We start from the raw sequence: 21518 nt of genomic DNA on the forward strand, positions 1-21518 counted from the left end.
TCGTGTATATTTTTTAGCTTGACTCCCACAAAATATAAGCAGTATGCTGAAATTGATTTTTATGTAATATTGAAGAACAAAGTACAGAAAAGGGTTTTGCACAGTCTTCCCAAACGAACACCGAACACGTTGGTTCAGACGGTTTCGTACCCTCCTTGCACTCTGTTCTCGTGTGCAAACCCAAACGCTCGAACCTGAACCTAAACCCAAACATGTGTAAAGTGAACATTGGTTCAAACGCCGGTTCGAAAACCGGACCATTTGTACCTCGTATGCAATCGTGGTTCAAATTTTGGTGCAAATCTTCGGTTGCATGCAAGGTTCAGAACGATATCCACGCTTAGCAATTTCTACTTATGGTATCTTGTTGTTTGATATAGTAAAATCATTGGATTTTTCATTAAGTTACCATCAAATGATATTCAAATTATTGATATCCGTTGATCTGTTTAAATAAAACTTTTATTCAAGCCTCAAGGTTCTTGCGATTTGATGCAAGAAGTTCCATATATGATCGTAGAAATTTATCCGCGTGTATGTCAACCGTTCCCTGTCTGTCTTCTTATTGCCATTATTTGAACCTTCATTTGAACCGAAGTTTGAACCGCAGTACACAGGTACCGGGTTCGGTTTGATACACTGGTGAAGAGACGAAGCGCGTTTTTGGTTCAACACAAGTTGCAAGGTTCAAACCAAAGTTGCACATCGGTTCTGTTCATGGGAAGACTGGTTTTGCAAAACGTCTCCTTACTTTTCATATGCCCCACAAGTAGGACAAGTGAAAAGTTTATCGTTTTGAACAATTAATTCAAAAACTAACAGTTATATTCACGATTTCTATTACCTTTAACATTTTTTAAGGCATCCCAATGAACATTAACATGAGTAACATGTAAACAAAGAAAATTTTATTCTTGTTACTTGAATTTTCTGCTGCTCAGTTATGTTTGTTGGAATGATTCGACAACATTAAAACTGCAACATTTCCTATGTTAGTTCATGGGACAGCAATTACATTTCTACTCTGTAGAATTTACACCGCTCGTTATTAGTTAAGAAAATCGGATATGAAGTCGGATAACTCATCGGGAGAAATCAAACGGAATACTTCAATAAATGTGCTTATTCTGCGCGGCGTGTGAGGTGACACGAGTCGAACGAGGTGACAATTGTCGACTCGCTCCCATTTGATTAACATTAGTCGTCTCACGTCACTCGCGGTGAGAACGACTCGTCTCGAGTCACACGCCGCGCAGAATAGGCACCAAAGTGTTTAGAAACTTTTTTATTTGGATACACATATACCCCATTTTTTATGTTTTGAACTACCTCCATATAGACATTCCACGAGATTTCCGTGCGTTCTCTTATATTGGAACTTTAAAATTAACGTCTTCCTCTTGATCGGCTGTCTGGGTCCGAAGTAAACATATTAATATAGTAATATTTGGCAACCTTTTTTAGAGAATTTCCATGATTTGGCTTTAATAATAGCTTTTAACGCTTTGAATATAGTGTTTCTTGAATTATCAGCACATTTTGTTGTTCTATGATAATACGAACCTTGTAAACTTATAACTATCTGAAGAGAAAACACAAATTCAATCTCTAATGGGAAACATTTTACATGCCCCACGTGATTAGAAAATTAACGGTGTTTAAATTTAGTTATTTTTAGGTATATTTCGAATTAATTCTAAAACTTTTTTTAATTGCAGTTTAAAACTGTCAGAGGGTACAACTTAGAAGTGGTACAGAAAATTATTTTCCGCAACTTTTTTCCGCTGAAAATATTAAAATAAGATTGCACGCCGCCAACATGTTACGGAGTCATAGTTAACAGGTTAACAATCTTTCGCTCTATTGTGGAATAATGGCTGAACAATCTCAGAAATCTCATACTTATCGTAATGTTCTCAATGGCCTCAAAGATTAACGCATGAGTTTAAAACGTTAATTCACATATTCAGTAAAATATACCTTTTTTTCACTTACCCCACTTACCCACTTGCCCCGCGGTACCTTATGAAGAGTAGTGAAAAACTGGAGCACCGGAAGCTGCCGGAAGTCTGCTTTTACATACGTCTCATCATCCATAACGCTGCAATGTGGTTTCGTCAACGTAATTCCCAGCTTTCTGCTAATTACGCAATGTGATAGATCCAGATTTTCGAGGTACGTGCGCAAAATTTCTTTGCAAATCACCCCTCACAGAGACATTTATAAAATTTCACCTTTTTAATTTTTTTTATGTGACAGCTGATATATATATATATTTATTTATTTATTTATTTATTTATTTGTTGTATTCGTTTTCTTTTGTGACAGGAAAAACCAGCAGAGCTGATTAAAAAACCTGTATCTTTTTAAACAACATCACAACAATATACATACATTCAACGGACAATCTTATGCCTAATTGAACAATGATCCTTAATCTAATTATTCTAAACCCTAATCCTATCCATCCTACTCTTAAACATGGAGCTATTACAAGTAAAGTCGAAACAATCGGAGAATCTATTGAATGAGACACACATTTTACGTATAGGCTCACTTTTACCATAGTTTGTACGTCGGAATGGAACAGCAAAGAAGGATGACGAGCGAAGTATACGAGTTGGAGCTGAGAAATGGAAGTCACTAAGTATACTAGGTGAATCAATTTCACCTAGAATAATTTTAGCCGCAAACAAGGCCTCAGCTTTTAAGCGACGTGCCGAAAGTGTTTCGAGGTTGAGCAATAAGCATCGGTTTTCATAGGGAGGCAGAACAATTGGATCATTCCATGGAAGATGGGATAGGGCACGGCGAATGAAGCGACGTTGAACAGATTCCAAACGTAAATTCCATGTAACATAACTAGGCGACCACACAACAGAAGAAAACTCAAGAATTGAACGAACTAATGAACAATATAATGAACGAAAACAATATGGATCACGAAACGACTGACATACTTTTGAAATGAACCCGAGCTGGCGGTTAGCTTTACAAATAGTTGAAGTCATGTGCTCAACAAAATTCAACTTGGTGTCCAGTATAACTCCCAAATCGATGATTGACGTCACACGCATCAGAGAAACTCCATTTACTCTGTAGACAGCATTAACATTGTTCAGTTTGCGGGAAAATGTTATGACCTGACATTTATCAACACTTAATGACATTTTGTTTCTGCTACACCAATCCTCAAAAAGCGTAAGAAACTGTTGAAGCGCTTGCGCGTCATCGGGAGAACGGACAGCGTTGAATATCTTTAAATCTTCCGCGTATAATGTCCGGCAGGTGTGAGGTATTTTCCTTGTGACGTCGTTGAAAAACAACGAGAACAGTGTGGGGCCAATGTTACTGCCTTGTGGCACACCCGATGTAGCGGCAAAGGGGGATGAGCAGCAGGAGCCAATTTTTACTTGCAGCGCCCTATCTCGTAAGTAAGAATCGAACCAGTCTAATAGTATGCCACCTATGCCGAGTTTTCTTAGCTTTGCTATAAGAATATCGTGGTTGAGACAATCGAAAGCAGCTTTGAGGTCCGTGTACACAGCGTCAACCTGTGTACCTTGATCCATTTTGCGGAGTACAAATGAAGTGAACTCGACCAAATTTGATGTGACGGATCGACGTGGAAAAAAGCCATGTTGTTTTGTGCTAATGTAGCTTTTGAAATTGTGTAGCAAGGATTCATTTACAATCAATTCAAGCAGCTTCGAAGAAGAACATAACGAAGTTATTCCACGATAGTTGATCATGTCTTGGCGATCCCCTTTTTTAAAAACTGGAAACATAAATGACGATTTCCACTGAGCAGGAAAAACTCCTGAGGATATAGACAGGTTGAAGATATGATGGAGCGGAAGTGACAATTGCTGGATACATTTTTTCAGGATGCAAGTTGGTATACCATCTGGGCCAGGAGAGGAACTAGGTTTTAATCGTTTGGAAGCTTTAATAATGTCCTCTGCGTTTATGTGTAAATTGTTTAAGCACGAAATGTCGGCAGGAACATCACTGGTTGCAGTATTAATGTCACATTCAGACAGACAATCAGCAGTAAATACACTAGAAAAACGTTTAGCAAACAAGTTGCATTTTTCTTTTGCGCTGGATGCTTCTTGGGTGTTATAGTGCATAGACACTGGTAGTCCGCTATCCTTTCGTTTGCTGTTGACGAAACTCCAGAAACTTTTTGGGTTACGTCGGAGGTTCTCTTCCGAACGCCGGATGTATTTTTGGTATTGGCGGTTGTTTTCTTTTCTGTAAACGTCGCTTACGAAATGAAACCGTTTACGCGTCACGTAGCACCTATTTTTACGAAGCTCCCTTAAAGCAGCGTTCCTTCGAGATTTTAAATGGAGCAGTTTTGGAGTAATCCACGGAAGAGAAGGCTTGGGCTTACATTTTGGAATAGTTGCTTGCAGAACGTCTATTATCTTAGTTGTGTAGCGTTGAACGGCATCATTCACACTTGAAGAACTAAGAATCTCTGACCAATCTATATCTCCTAGACTAACAGCTAACAGTTCATAATCAACTTTGTTGAAATTCAGAGCAGTGGGATCGAAAGGGTCAGGAGAAGCCTTAATACACACCGAATCAAAAGTTATTTCCAAAGACGGATGGTGCTTGTCTTCACCAAGAAGAGGGTATAATGCGCGATGCACAGAGGCTGCGTCCTTAGCTTTTTTTTTTTACCAATTTATTTATTTCTTAGGCTCAAATGTTTAATTAAAACTCTACGGAGCCGAGGGGCTTAACAAAATAATTTGTCAAAAAATTACAACTTTAATAATAAGTTTTCCGCGAACATTTTTTTCTCGGTGCTGAGTTCGAACCAGAGCTAGAGCCGGAACCTGATGCTGCTGATTGAGCCCGCCGCTGCTTCGTCTGTGGATTAACCATTGCTTCATGGATGGCCTGTGCCACCTCCTCTAATATAGCCACGCTTTCTTTTCTACGCCTCTCCCTATCTGATTCATCCGTTTTCTTATGATCAATATGGTGATTCTGGTTTGATCCTTCTACGTCCGTGTAATGATCCATATCCTCTTCCAGAACTTCAATGACGTCTTCCTCATTTTGCACCAAAACCGGTTCAATTTCTTTGCCAGTTACAACGCCAGCGTATGAAATCGAATTTCCCTTCTGCTTCCTCGCTGATTCCTGAACTTTCTTCTGCGGACAGGAGTCTTTCCGATGTCCCACTGCTTGGCAGGAAAAACATGTTTCCTTGAGTCCATCGTAAAAAACATTTCCCTTCCAACCGGCAATATCGATCGACGGTGGGATCCTTTTTTTCACCTCCATATGAACACCCCGAACACCAGTGTACAGGTGATTGAGACCTAATTCCGGTGGAAATTTTTCTCTGGTCACGCATTCCACCTTTCCAAAGTCCTGAAGCGCCAGCATTAAGGAGTCATCGGTTATTTCTGGCGGGAGATCAAACACGCGGACATACTGTATACCCGCGGTTGACATGCGAACTTCAACCGACTTTCCACTTGAATACACGAACGGTCGGGGTTTCAGGTTTTTCTTCAATGATTCCTTCATTGCATCGGGAGAAACAAACTTAATAAAGAGGGACCGATCGCGAGCTGTCTTATAAACTGTTTCCATTAACAGTAAATCAGTTTCCAGCTGCTTTAAAAAGCTTGCGATTTCAACCCAAGTGGGTCTTGGGCTGCCCAAAGGGAACCTAAACTGCACGGTGTTGAGCATCATCTCGTTCATTTGGATTGGAACACAATAGGCACCACCGATAAACCGACCGACAAACAAAGCAGAACGCGAGTACGACTACCTAACAGTCTGAAGGCAAAAACAATATTCCGGTTGTGCGAATTTGCACACGTCGGCATACGACGATAGCAGCGACAGAACTGACGTCCTTAGCTTTATCACTCATAAAAATTAGGTCTAAAATCCTACAGTTACTATTACGATGCTCATTCATTTGGTATAAGTTCAAAGAGTCAAAACTGTCTATTAGATGGTTGGCGTAGGAAGGTACAGAGTTATTGGACTCGATTGGAAAAGCGAAAAGAGAATCTGCATCAACTTTGTCGTAACGCCAATCAATGCACGAGAGATTATAGTCACCACATATGACCAATAGATCGCGTTCCTTGAGAGAGGAAGTCAATTATCAATTCGAGTCAATCTTTCGTCATCTAATCGTCTTGATCCATACTCATGGAAATCACTATTTCGTAGAGCTGACATAACGTAATACAGTCAACTCTCCATAACTCAATAACATTGGGACCATCGAGTTAGGGAGGTATCGAGTTACAAACCCAGTACAGGTAGCCATGAGAATCACCATGGTTCTCTAACGCGATATCGAGATACAGAATATCGAGTAAGGGAAAGTTGGCTGTATTAGCTAACTTGACATCAAATGTCAAACTTGTTATTTTCTGTGAAAACTATAAAATACAGAGCCTCTCCCAGAGCAATTTTCTGGGCACGGCACTGTAACCGAAAATTAGTTTTTAATTAAAATTTCTATGAAAAACCTCTACATATTCAGTCACGGAAATAAGGTATTTCGGATAATAAGAGATCAGATACTAATAGAATTAGGTACTACAAACTCTTTATTCAACAAACGTAAACCAATCGTGATGAACGGCACTACAGATAAAACAAATATCATTATATTTTTTACTTATTCTCTATGTTTAAAACTCTGAATCTTTGATTTTATTGAGATGACACTCCGTCTGCAAATATTACAATCGATTCTAAAACGAAGAAAGTTTAAAACTTTTGCACATGATATTGCTACACTGGGTGACAAATTTTCTATTAAGAAGCTCTGTATCTAGTTATTCTGTAAATGGTGCGCGCTATAAGTCGTCAACTCCTGAGTATCTATGCGCCGTAATGAAGAGCGACACGCATATCGACAACCAATTAGTGATCGAGAATGCGCATATTACCGGACACAATTTTGTTCTCTAGAATGGCTCCTGCCGGGATATCTATACGATCACCATGATTGGCAATAATGATAACGGTGCCTCGGAGCGATACGCCACGACCGAAAGTTACATCTCCGGATACCGTCAAATGGTCTAGTTCGATCAAGTCAGGAATATTAGCGAAACGTCCGAGGAATTCCTTGACTTTGCTAAAATGGTTATCACCCAGTTTAACTAGAGGTGTGGTTGGGAACATACGTTGTGGCGACATGACTAGCGATCCGTATTTCAGACTGTACAGGTTCGACATAACCAACAGCAGATCGGAAGTTTTCTTGACGGGCAAGAAACGTGACCGAGGTACATTGATTCCGATGCCACCGTCAAAGCATTTCATGGCAGCACCCACAGCAGTCTCCAGTTGAATCACTCGCATGCCATTATCCAACGTTTTGTTGTTAACAATGATTTCCATGTTCATAGTGTGCGCATCCAACACTCGTTCTATAGACTCTAAACGTGCCCAGATATTGTTAGTGTTGAAAAATTTGAATGTCTTAACCGACTTAAAATCATCCACATGTTCCTTGGGAACCTGAGCAATTTCCAGCAACCGCAACTTGTTCTCGTAGTGAATCAGGGTACCACCCTTAACGTCTGCTCGGGTTTTATCGGTGACCTCCATGACGAATTCAATGGGCTTGTCACCTTGACGGTCATCGCCCAGTAAACGATTCAAAATGTTGATATCGACCGTCGCGCCCAAATTGTCGATATTGGACAGGAAGCAGTATTCGCGTCCTTCTGCGAGGAATTTTTTCAGCAATCCCGAGTTTTGGAACGACTGATAAAAATCTCCGTGACCTGGCGGGTACCACCTGAAACGGTTAGAAATTTATGAGAATTATATCACTTGAGAAAAGAATGTTATGTGGAGTAAGGCGGAACAAGATGGGTCACCTGCTAAAAAAAGGACTCCTACATCTTCCTGAAAAAAAAACCAATAAAGTATTTGTTCTTTAAACTCTTTTCAATATACAAGTAAGCTACGCTAAAACAAACGATTGTAAGATCATGAAGGGCCTTAATTCCTCAGCCGAGTGGTTAGAGTCCACCAAGCAAAGCCATGCTGAAGGTGTCTGGGTTCGATTCCCGGTCGGTCCAGGATCTTTTCGTAATGAAAATTTCTTTGACTTCCCTGGGCATAAAGTATCATCGTACCTGCTACACGATATACGAATGCAAAAATGGCAACTTAGGAAAAGAAAGCTCTCAGTTAATAACTGTGGAAGTGCTCATAAGAACACTAATCTGAGAAGTTGGCTCTGGGGACGTTATTGCCAAGAAGAATAATAAGGACTATTTGAATTTTTAAAAATAATTTGTTGCAATATAATGCTGTTTAATTTGGTAATGTAATCACTCGATTTTTTATTTAAATAATTTATTATTTTGCTAGTCGATAATTTTGACACCGGCAGGGGATACTGAGCACGGAATTTAGATACGAAAGTAGAAGCACAAACGCTCATCAGCACTATTTTCTAGACACACTCCTCATGTTGGAATTGAGAGTATCTGTCACTCACTTTAAACCATAAGCCAAAAGCGAACCAGAGGAAAGGATATTTTGGCGTACAAAGGATTTATTTTTTTTTATGAAAGCAGAAAATCGGTGAGATTATTAAGGTTATTTAAAGCAACACGTATGTGTATAAAAACCAAGATATTAACCTTATGTATTTCATAGGTGAACACAACCCATTACTGAGAATGCCACGGTCGAAAGCACGACAAGGGCATCTCGATGTGCTGTCCTGCACATCTCGTGACCTTGTATGCACCCAGTGCTATCAGAGAACCAACATAATCACGAGAGCGATCCAGTGCATATCACGGAAGTCAGTTACCGTAATGCTTTGAAAAGAAGAGCAGTTGAGGATTCAAGTGTGCCTTTAAAAAAATTTCCAACTGAAACAACAAAAATTCCAAATTCCGTCCATCAAAGGGTATCAATGAACATTCAACGAAAGTTGGTAAGAAAAGCGCGGGATGACTTTGTAGCTACACAGACTGAGGGCGTAGCTACAGATGTTGATGAGGCGTTACAGCTGCCCATTATGACGGAAACAAGTTTTTACTGGCCGATTTGATGGACGGAGTTGAGCGGGCGTTGATATTTGGCACCCACGAAATCTTGAGGCATTTGACTCAAGCCAAATACTGGGTTGCTGACGAAACATTTGAAACAGGTCCTGGTTTGTTCCGTCAGCAATTTACAATCGAAGGTAGCACTGCACCATCACACGAATCTGCGTTCTCCTTGATGTACGTTCCGATGATAAATAAATCAGAAATTCTCTATAGAGAAGCTCTTTCAAAGTTGGTAGAAGTTGCTGATGAAATCGATCTTGATCTGAATCATTTTAACAGACTTCGAGAGAGGTCTCATTAACGCATTTGCCGCTGAATTTCCAGATGCCAGGCAGACCGGATGCTTTTTTCATCTGAGCAAGAACTGGCGGAAATATATTCAGCAGAACAACTTGCTGGCAACTTTCAGTCAAAATGGAAAATTATTTGAAACCAACAAAACAAACCAAGCTCTTGCATTTTTATCTGCAGATAAAATAGGGAGCCGGATCCTATTCTTGGCACTTTAGATTCACTTCGGCAGTGGGGTTTTTTGAAAGCTACAGAGCTCATACTTGGCCACAATATGCGTCATACTGAAACGCTTCTTACTGCAAAGTTTCAGACAATTCGTCGGAGAAAAAACCCCCGTGCCAAAGTGAATCATGGAAGTGCCCAAGTGGTTCCGCACCCTACCTGATGCCTTCGCGAACATTAAATCATCGGCACAAGCTGTTCTCAACGAATTTTTGACATGCATCCGATTCTGTTTTTGCACGGGAGATGCGTACCGTGCAAAAAAGTTTTCAGTTCAAAATTTCAAAAACCATGTGCCACATTAACCTCTTTCGTTGCGTTGTTTTTGTATGAAATGCTAGCCAAGGACCTTGTATTTCGATCTATAGTGAAAAACTTCCCAAAAGCTTTAGTATTACTCTGTTGTAATCGAAAGAGAGTGAAAGAGGAGGGCATTTCTCATTGTAACATAGGTCCTTTTGAAAGGTTACCCAAAAATTCTTCAAAGATTTCATCAAGTGAGTCTTTTACGAACTTCTTAAGTAATTCTCCAAAATTTTCGTTTTACATATCTCCAAGAATTCACTATTTTTAAGGATAATCCTAAATATTACCTCAGAGACAGTGTGGCAGTGTGAGTCTACCAACACTCAAATCACAATCACTGAGTGCTATCGAGGGAGCAAACTCATTTGAGATATGCTCCGCAATATTCACGCATGATATTTTGATACATAATCACTTGCTTACACTCATGCTGTCAAAAATGATTCATGATCATAAAATCCAACGGATTTTCTTTTAATCTAAGGTTATTGTTTACATTAGAAAGGTTTGTTATATTTCTAGCTAATAAACGAAGAATAAGTGCTTTGGGTAAAAAATAGCGGAAATACCCAAGTAACAATGAAAACTGAACAGCAAGAGTATTAGCTGAACAATGGCTGATTAAAGGTGTACAAAGCTGAACACCGTGACAGCTGAACAATAATTTGAACAAAAGCTTATTAAACACTCTTACTCAGCAGTATACTTAAAGCTGAATATCAAGTTCAACAAGCTATTTTTCATCTACAATTGAAACTGAATGTAACTGTAGCTATTCAAAGCTTTAATCAAATCAACAGCCGTTGTCGAAAAATTTTCCAGCTGTTGATCGACAAAAATATATACACCAACGTTTGGGTAACACACTAAATTAATTATTATAAAACTGTTACATCGAACTCATCGAACAAACATTTTTCACATCCCGAAGCGGACATGCCTTAAACGCACACGGGACTAGCGTTTGTCGAAAAAAATCCTGAATTCGGCATCGATGACCCTGGGTAACAACGAGATAGAACACTACACACGCTCACGAAGATTTCTTCGTCACATCTTTAATTAACTGTATGAAATCGTCATCATTACCAACTTGTGTTGACATCACTGCTGTTTAAGGAATTGAATATTATCTGGGGATTTATTTTCAAACAAAAATCACAACACACTTTTGACAGCTAATTTAAGTGTTTTTGCATAGCACTGATATCACTTCTCCAGCCTCAATGCAGCCTTTAACATAGCCCTCATTCAGACAAGTCAAATAGTTATTCCCTTGCTTTCAATGATGTTCACATAGTCTCATGTAGAGCAGATGTCAAGGTAAGTGATTATAAATCAATGAATCCCAGTTCAATTCTCAATTGTTCATATTTACTAATTTTCATCTTTAAATTACAGCACACATCTCCACTATGTGTTTGAAATTGTTAGTTGCGTTGATAAAATCCAAAACTATGCGCCTTTTTTTACATATTTTGGTTCATTGTTGAATAATGGATAAATAAGCGATTGTTAAGCTTTTTAAGGTTGCCATCTGTTCTAAAAATAGAACTATCATTATAAAAAGGGGCTTGAATAAGCGCATGATAGAACTTTATCCAGCCTTCCATTATGCTTCAATTAAGCTAACGGCTGAATAAAATCGCCAGAATTAGATGTTTAATAGCTGAACAACAGTGTGTGGAGCTTTTGTTCAAACAAAGGCTGAATTGAATTAGTGATAAAAGCGTTTGAGCAGCTTCAAATTGTTACCTGGGTACACACCAGTGAATTAATCGGATGAGCCAACTCATGTATGATGTTTTGGCTGTTGAGTTGCGTGAGCTACCACTCAAGCGTGAAAAATCTCAAGCACGTGATTTGAGAATATGAGTTTTTTGCAACGCTGCTCAGAGATTCCACCAGGACGCCCTCAAACATACTTTCAAATTTGCTTCAAGAAAGTTCCAAGTCCTCCAAGAGTTCGTCCAGTGATTCTTCCATCGTTTTCCCTAGGATTCCCACCAAAATTTAAGAACATCTTTAAAAATTTAACCAGTAATTTAACCAAAGGTGCCTCCAAGGATGTATTCTAATATTAAATTAGATTTCTTTAAGAGTTCAACAAGTAATTGTTCCAAGGATAGCTTCAGGAATTACTCCAGAGATTACTCTTGAGATTCTTTCAGGGATCCATATAGGACTTCTTTGTGAAATTTCCCAATTAAGTCTAAAATAGATTTTTCCAGGTATTCTACTCAGGATGTTTCCAGCCAAATTGAAAAAAAATAAAAAAAAAACGGGACGTGTTTCTAAAGAAAATCCTAAGTAACCTAATACTTTTGTAAATTGTGAATTGATAAACTCATTCAAGGATCTCTGACAGAATCCGTGAACTCATGTTGGATTTCCAAGATAAATTGCTAAAATACTAAATTATAAAAAAATGATCCGCCGAATCTCTGGATAACCTGCAGGATTTTCCAAAAGAGTTCATTTAAGAACATTGGATGAAATTCTCGTGAAATATGTGTATGAATGATTGATACTGGTATGGAACCTTATATGAACTTTTGAAGAATACATCAAGATCTAATTTGAGAAATTACTCGAAAAAAGTTTGGAAGAAATGCAAACCGTAGAACCGCCGTAGGAATTTTTGAAGGTTTCCTTGAAATATTCTACATTGAATTTGTTCAAAAACTTCTAATGATCCTTTGTGAATGGTATTGGAAGGATTTCTGTATGAATCTTTATAAGATCTTTTAAAGAAACAACTAGAGAAATGGCAAATGAGTTAGTGGGTTAATTTCTGGAAAATATCCTAGGATAGCTTACGCGAACATTTTCAGAGTACCATAAGAACGCCATTGATCGCTCGTTTAACAGCATTTCCACATGTTATTACAGTCATACCTCGATATAACGTAACCTCTTTATAACCTAACTCGATATAACGTAATTTTTACCTCAATATAACGTAACTTTTGTTTGGGACCAATTGGACTATAAATTTATTTTTTTCCAATTTTTATTAAAAACATGGTTTATGATATGTAATAAACATTTTCAAGATTCAAACACCAACCAATACCAAATCATAGCAATGCAAGCGTTTACTATAACTGAATACAATCATAAATCGATATCGAAATTTCTCCACAGATTTCAACTAGAATAATTCTGAGGACGCCTCCAGAGATTCCGCCAATAATTTATCCATGAACTCATCTTAAACTCTCTTAATATTCATGTTATTATTTATTTATTTGGTTTAACTTCAATCAGCTTGACAAAAGCATGCCAACAATATTTGGCTAATTCTTGATATTAATGTATAAAACTTAAAACATATTCTCAAAATAATTCCGACAGGCATAGTTCAGAAATTCCACTAGTTAACCCTCCTATTATTCATGTTCAAAATCTTCTAAGATTTTCTTCAAAAATGATGCCAGGGATTCCATCAGATTTTTTTTTAAAGAACTTCAGAGATTCCTCTAAGAGTTTCTAGGAACATTTCATCAATATTGACTTAACGGATTCCCGTCTGAAGAATTCCTTAAGGAATTTCGTCTTTCAGTTCGCAGTCAATTCCACCAAGAAATGGTTCAAATATTCCTTCAGGAATTTCTCCAGAATCTCTCCAATAACTGTTTCCAAGGGATTCCGGATTCTAAGAATTTTAAATTCAACTATTTTGAATTTCTGTTAAAGTTTTTTTTTTTAATTAAGCTATGAATTCTACTGTGCATTTGTACAAAAATGTCACCAAGTAATTTCTCCAGGATATAAATACGATTCAACTATGAATTCTTCAAACCATTATGCATTTGGTACCTTATATTTTTCCAGAGTCTAGAGATTCACAATTTTTTTCAGCAATATTTCATAAATTCTTCCAGTGGCCCTTTAAAAGAACAATTCAGTTATAATTCTTGGAATGCTCTACCAATTATTCCAAATTGTACAGGTGTTCGTCCAAGAACATGAAAAACAATTTTCTTGGCATTTGTCAAGCAATTTCATTATGATTTTCTGCAGAACTTTCTACAAATATTTATGTAAAAACCATTATATGTACTACTTCAGTTTCTTCAAGGAGTCTATGTGAAATAAAATCCATCATTGATTCCATCACGAATCCCTTAAGATTAAGTTTTGAATGATTATTTTTCATTGGGTTTTCTAGTAAATCTAGAAGACGATAAGTCTAGAAATTTTTCTAATGGTGTTTTTTGTTACAAACATATATTCGTTCAAAAACTCAGATCCCCCAGAAAATTCTCCTAGAATACTGCCGATCATTTCACAACGTATTCGTTCAGAAAATTTTGCATGGAAAGTTTCTCAAAGATAGTTCGTGTGTTTAACCCTCTAATACCCAACCCCGCCGGGGTACACTTTGGAATTTTGTGTATTTTTTCGTAGCTAGGAAATCAAAATGATTTTATTTTTGGCTTAAACCTTGACTCATTACACGCACATAAGGAAAGTTTTTTATGACTTTTGAAACTTTTTTGTATTTTTGAAAATTGTTTGAAAAATTGTATTCTTATGTAACCTACAAATGCATGGAGTTTATTTAACGTGTAATATAATAATCGTACCTTTTATATTTTTCTACTATCATAGAAAAACAGCTTGGTGGTGTTAAAATAATTTCAAACCTGTTTTTTCGTTAATTACACAGGATATAAACATATTTCCAGAAAAATATTAAAAATTTAATATTTTTTGAAGTACCGAAAAAACTTGAATTTTTATTGTTGTCAAAAATCAGTAACTAGAAGGGGCTTCAAGAAAAATTGAAAAAGGATAGGGATGTTCAAAAATAAAAATTTTTAAAATCCAAAACCAAAATTCATAGATTTGAGAATAAAAATAAATCATTGCCCAAAACGTGTTTAAAACGATTCTAGATAACTAAAAATGATATTTAGTTCGAAAATAAAAATTTGGGTATTAGAGAGTTCATGGAGTTTTCTAGTGATTTCATGAAGAAACATTTTTTAAAGAATCTTGGGGCATTCATTCTAAAATTCTGTCAAGAAATTACAATTTTACCATGAGCACCTCATAACTAAATTCTTGAAGTTCCATAATTGCATGCTAGAAATGTTCCATGAACTGCTCAACAATTAAGATTTTTAAAGATTTCTGAAAAAAGTAATTTATGAATTTCTTTTATAGTTTCTCCGAGTGTTCAAGGATTCATCCAAAGATTTATCCTGAGTACACTCCATTAAGAATTATTACTGCAATAGAAAGGCAAAAATAAATAAAAAAACGGAAAAATATGTAAGATAAACTGAAAATGCCTGCTAGTTCAATAATATCAATGTAAGACCCATTTTCTCATCAAACTATACATGTTGAACGAAATTTAGAAAAAAATATTTTGCTTCGATATAACGTAACCTCGATATAACGTAACGAAAATAAAAATAGAATTACGTTATATCGAGGTATTACTGTAACACGTTTTTCAACATTTTTCATAACTTTTTTCCGTTATACGCAAGGTAGAATCCCAAGTAACCGTACAGCTGTATATAGTTGCATCAATATCACTTTATATGCTTCTATAAAATATGGCATATAAAGTCATACTGCATTACATGTCTCATTAATGCAGTATTAAAGTGGAAAAGGGCGCTATTAAAGTGTAAATACGGCTACATTTCCTAGCTCCCTCCCCTAGGACGTGTAATCTTGCCGCGATGGGTGGGCTTACCCCATTAGCACTTATATGGGAACCAAAGACATGTCCAGTCGTGGTGGTATCACATCAGGAAATATTTGTTTAATGCCACGTCATCAACCATCTGGCATAGATGCATTAATCTTACGGATGTGATCCAACGGTGATCCTGTTACCAGGCAACGGGGTAACAGGAGCCGTAGCCACGCTTTGATGCAGATAGGTTAGATTTTGTTTAAATGGTTATAATATTGACTAATGAGGAGAATGACTGAGGATCCATCGAGTAGAATGTGACACATATGTTAATTTGTTATGCTTCTCTCATTAGAATCATAATAAAAAACCACATTTATTATGTTGGTATCATAAAACTACAACAACTTCATTCTCGCAAAATTATAATAAATAGATAGGGCTTAGGCGCGATGAAGCTTTATTTTGTCACCGAAAAATGGATCCGGACAATAAAAAATGACTTTCTATTTCTTTATTATTTCTAGTATAGTTATTAAAGTCTCTCTAAAAAAAAAGTATAGTTTTTAACACATAGAAATGTATTTACGACGATTCTAAATGAAAACAGACGAGAGCAGATTTGAATATGAATAGATGTATAAAACAAACTGATCAAAATCATTATTGACCAACATGACAAAAGTAGTAAACTTAAAATATTCAACTTGTCCACGTACTAATAAACATGTTAAAAAGGACCTTTAGCAATACTGACCAACGGGACTGAGGAAAAACTAGATCAACAGTCAACACATAAAGTTTCCGATGTCGTTGACTATAATCAGCGATGTAGTCAAATGTAATTCAATGAAAACTCACTAAATCCTGTTTATTCCTAATACTAATAACTTTCTTTCTTTCTTTCTTTTCATGTATAACAACTAACAACAACGCCATCACGAGGGTGCAAGTCGTCTGTCGTATGTATCAAACGTAGTGTTAGGAGCCGAAGCACATAGATCAGCATGGACACGGATCGAATTACCATCAAACTGAGGTAAAAACGATCCATATGCGTTGGTGGGTATACTAAGAAAGGGGTAAGTAACATTTTTAGTTCTTGGCGAACACATATTTTATATCATTTCAGCCCCCCTATATATTCATAATACCGTACCAATAACTTTGTCTATCCAAACTGTAAACTAACTTGAGACATTATTCAATTGAATTCTCATTTTGAGAAGACCTCAGAACAATAACAATAAGACGAACATAAAGCACATCAATGACCACACCAAACACATTTACAGTACATTTAGATTTGATACTTCTCATATTAATTATCTACAACTTGGATTCGGTACTACAAGATGGCAACATAGACAGTCATCTCTCCTAGAAAAGTATTGTATTGATTAGCATTCCAGTACGACCTTCGGAAGATAAAAGACTATTTAAAACCAAACACTTGATTCATATTTTGAAATTTATTCATATAGTATAACACATCACGTTTCAGACTAGTAGCATAAACGACTAAAATACTAGAGAATACATGACGTACAATGATGAGGCACTTCAGATAGTTCTTGTTCGCGTATAGATGGAAGTACATTTTCATGTTTTTCACTTCAATAACCTTCATTCCATTCGGGAAAAAAGGATCTCCCTATCGCTATCGTTTGATATACGACCGCATTCTGTATAATTAACATTTTCTGTCTATCATTGTCAAAAGATGCTTGGAGATGACATCTGTGCTACAATTTGTCAACATAGACTACTACAACATAGCTCTGTATGTTATTTCCAAGAAATGCATTAATTAATAACATATATTTTCATGTCGCTTCTCCATGCGTAAACAAGAATCCGATTGCTCAGAACTAAAGGATGACTTTACAAACATGACTACGGGAGGGAAACTGAAGCAAAAACAATTTAATAAAACTACTTCTGCACAATATTCATCCAAAATAGTGTTAAAGCGGGCAACATAGCCTATTCCGTCTAAATATTGGCAAAAGTAGAGGTAAAAATTTGCACTACGGGGTCCAGCACAGACAACGAAGCTGTCATACAGCTCCAGCTGAGTACACCATTTAAAAAAAAAAAAATACGGCTACATATCCTAGCTCTATGTTGGCAATTGCTAAAGTATAGTTACTGTCTGTACCTTATAAAAGCTTTAGCCAAAGTGTATTTAATGCATGAAAGAAAGGATAAAAATAGAAACACAAAAATATTTTTATTCGTTGGATGTTGCTTTTTTTTGGGTACGATTCATATGTGTATTTTGTTTACTTCCTTTTGCTGGGATTTGAACCCAAATTAATTGTGTGATGTTTTCGATGACTTGCCGCGCATATCCTCCGGACCATGAATGCTGCATGTCTTGGCCGGGAAAATTATGCAACTTCAAGCAGCGGCCTTTCGTTGCCAGTGATAAATATTGTCGATTTCATTCCAAGTTGGACCGTCCCAAGTGTGTAAGCTCCTTCAAAGTGTGTAAGCAGCTCAGGATTACGTCGAATCATGATGGTGTTTTTAGTGCACTTATTCCTTGTGGTTCAAGAAACAAGTGTACTGAATACGTTTTAATGATCCGATGCAAGCGTGAACCTTTATCACACTTTTTTAGCACTCTACGAATTATGTGATAGTCCAATTTGGGGTGAAGTGCGCAATAAGTAAGTGGACACGACTGTTGCACTTCCGCAAGTTTACCACGGCTGTCGCTTTTTAGCTGTTGAGATTTTGTTTTGTTTTCATTGTGTGGGACTGAATCTTCACGTTTTATGTATCGTTTTAGCATCTCGGCACATTGAATCGTCGATAGCCGTGTGGTGTACGCACGGGCCTATCAATCGTAGGGTTTTTGGATCAATACCAGGTTCTTGCTTATTTTTTGTTTTCAAATTCTGGTTTCTCGTAAGACAAATCTACGAATTTCAACAAGATTTCTTGTGACGAGTTTTCATTAGGAATATTTAAGTATTTTTATAGTCTATTTCCTGAGTGAGGAAAAGATTGACAATAAATAGAGCAATAAATTCTTAAGAGTTTTGTTGTGATGAAGCATTGAGTAAGATGATGCAATGAAGCATTGAATGGTGACCGTATATCACCCATTAATGCACATTTCATTGCTACAATAGAACAATGCTACATTGCATTCATAAAATGGGATTAAAGCATTACTGCACGCATATAGCAGAATAAATGCAATGATGCATTGCACTCGTTGAATTAAAGTTAAAATGCGGTAATACCTTAATGCTTGTGGTTACTTGGGATATTTGTTTATGTAAGGAAAAAGTTGAAATGTGAAGAAATATAATGGCATCGAATAATATAACCTTGATACAGGTTTATGGTGCCATGAACTAATCTACGATGACGTCACGCTGCAACTTCCAGCGGGAAGAAAAGCTTTACTGCGGGCCGTGTTTACAAAAAATGAACGATTTCGTTGTGCATTCATCCACTTCGTGTTCATCCGGTGAACATTCATTGTCCGGATGTTGGTCCGGATGTCATTTAATGTAAACATTGCCCGCATTTAGAGCAGAAGAGAAAAAGAAAGTCGAGGATAAAAGAAGACCGTGGATAAGTTCATTCTTCGCTCATCCTAAGTATGAGGACCTATACATATGTACAGTCACCCCACAGTTATGGATAGCACACAGATATGGATCAAAGTTGTCTTAAACGGAGAATATCTCATCAATTAGAGTTGCAATTACGCAGAACACATTTTATCTACGTGAACCATAAATCTGTACAGCATCGCAATCAATCATAACATCTTCTAGCATATTTTATTCGTCCATATGAAATAAAATGTTATCCGTATTCATAGAATCGTTGATTCATAACTGTGGGGCATTGAAACCCGTACCACAGTTATGAATCCGAAAGAAACGCCGAAACGTATACAGTCGAATTTCGTTCGTTGCACTATCTTTAGATGGGCTTCGTTTTAATCGGGCTCCCGTTAAGTGGGCTATAGTCCACCTAAAACGAAGTCAAACGTCATTTTCTGATATAACATGCAATTTATCAATGTTGGTAGTTCTGAGTTTCTATTGTTCTTGATTATTTGACAGCTCAAAACTCAGCCCGATTAGTGAAAGTCTTTCACTAAGTGGGCTACAGGATTAATGCAACGAACGAAAGTTGACTGTACTTTCACTAACACACCATTCGTTTGCTTCACTGATAAATTGCTTTTATAGTGTTCTGATCCATAATATGAGTCGATTTGATCCATAATAAGGACCCTCCCGTTCCACTGAACCACATCTGTGGGATGGATAAAGTATGAAATTTCTTTCGAAATCGACACTTTTTCGTAAATAACCGCGATTTTTTATGTGTATTCTCGAAAACAATGATATTCGGCATTGCCAGGCGGGTAATTTTGTTTTGTACAAGGTCACCATGATTTGTAATCATATTTTATTCTAAAAAATGACCCTTAGCTGATCCATAACTGTGGGTGACTGTAATAGTTGGAAATCATTAAATTTCATTATTATTATCTTCGTAGTATAACACGACAGCACATTAAACCATAGCATCCAAAAAGCCTTTTACGATCTGCCATAATAAAATCATTGATAAGATCATGGAATTATGTTTTTGTAAAAAATCTATCATATAAAATTATATGAATTTTACTCTAATCCAATCTATGTTGATACGCTAATACATGTTCATAACTTTTTTTTTTGTTGCAAAAATTTATTCAGATTTTTTTTTAAATAACTCAATGAGGAGATTGTAGCGTTGAAATGCTCAAGGATTTCCTGGAGCAAATTCTGAAGAAATTTCAAAGCATCTCTCGAAATGTCGCTCGCTAATTAATGGGATAATTGCTGAAGGAATCTCTAGAAGAATCCTCGGATGAGTCTCTGAGAATATTCCAAGAGAAATCTCTAGAAAAATCGTTAGGAGAATTCCAGAAGAATCTGTGTAATATTCGCGTAAGAGTTTTCGAATGCTTCTCTGTAGCCTCTAGAATTTTACACCAGGATTTATTGCAAGCAGATTAGAGAAAAAAGTGGCCATTGTGATTAAAATAGAAAATTGAGGTAATTATAAACAGAACCTTTTTAAAAACTTGCGCTGAGGTGGACTTGCTGCCAGCTGAGTACTGTAGAAACTTTTCATTATAATTTATCTAGATTGATCCATCTTGCCCTGTATCGGTTTACATAGACATATATGCCATGTATCGCATAAGCATTTTTTTACAGGCAGGAAAACATGGTCGGTGTTCAGACAGACTGTACCAAGTGTTTTTTAATGATTTCAGGAAAACGTATTCATGCACTTCAGAACGCTAGGCAGCAATGCAAATCTTGCGTCCAGAGGTGAAAATATGCTGACAAACATCCATCTTGGCACCTTTATTCACAGAAAAGGGGATCGATGAAGAGAAATCGACCATGCGACTTACGACCACAGACAAACAGACGTCACACTCTCATCATTGTCCATCGACCACCTTTTTAACGGTCGATTCAAAAATATGGTAGGTGGCCGATCCGCCACCCGCAGCGCTCGCATCGTTTTTGTTCGCGTTTGACGTTTGCACACTACCGCCATCTGTTGGCCCGTCGGCCAAATACAATAATTTTAGCACTGGGCGCACATGTCCTCTTCTTCTTCTTCTTTTTGGCGCTACGTCCCCACTGGGACAGAGCCTGCTTCTCAGCTTAGTGTTCTTATGAGCACTTCCACAGTTATTCACTGAGAGCTTACTATGCCAATGACCACTTCTGCATGTGTATATCGTATGGCAGGTACGAAGATACTCTATGCCCTGGGAAGCCGAGAAAATTTCCAACCCGAAAAGATCCTCGACCGGTGGGATTCGAACCCACGACCCTCAGCTTGGTCATGCTGAATAGCTGCGCGTTTACCGCTACGGCTATCTGGGCCCTCATGTCCTCGTG

The 21518-nt window shown here is 37.2% G+C and overlaps 1 protein-coding gene across 3 annotated transcripts in view; it reads right to left on the minus strand.

Annotated features, from left to right (window-relative positions):
• Positions 1–6587: 6587 nt before the first annotated feature.
• The window catches only part of LOC5566725 (UTP--glucose-1-phosphate uridylyltransferase), a 58218-nt gene continuing 43287 nt past the window's right edge, over positions 6588–21518 (minus strand). For all 3 annotated transcript variants that reach the window (XM_021853958.1, XM_001651087.2, XM_021853957.1), the window contains exon 3: positions 6588–7810. In XM_021853958.1, coding sequence (XP_021709650.1) covers positions 6925–7810 — 886 coding nt within the window. In that variant the 3' untranslated portion in view covers positions 6588–6924. The remainder of the gene's footprint in view (positions 7811–21518) is intronic.

The sequence above is a fragment of the Aedes aegypti genome, chromosome 3 (assembly GCF_002204515.2).
Source record: "Aedes aegypti strain LVP_AGWG chromosome 3, AaegL5.0 Primary Assembly, whole genome shotgun sequence".
In the NCBI taxonomy this organism is placed as follows: domain Eukaryota; kingdom Metazoa; phylum Arthropoda; class Insecta; order Diptera; family Culicidae; genus Aedes; species Aedes aegypti.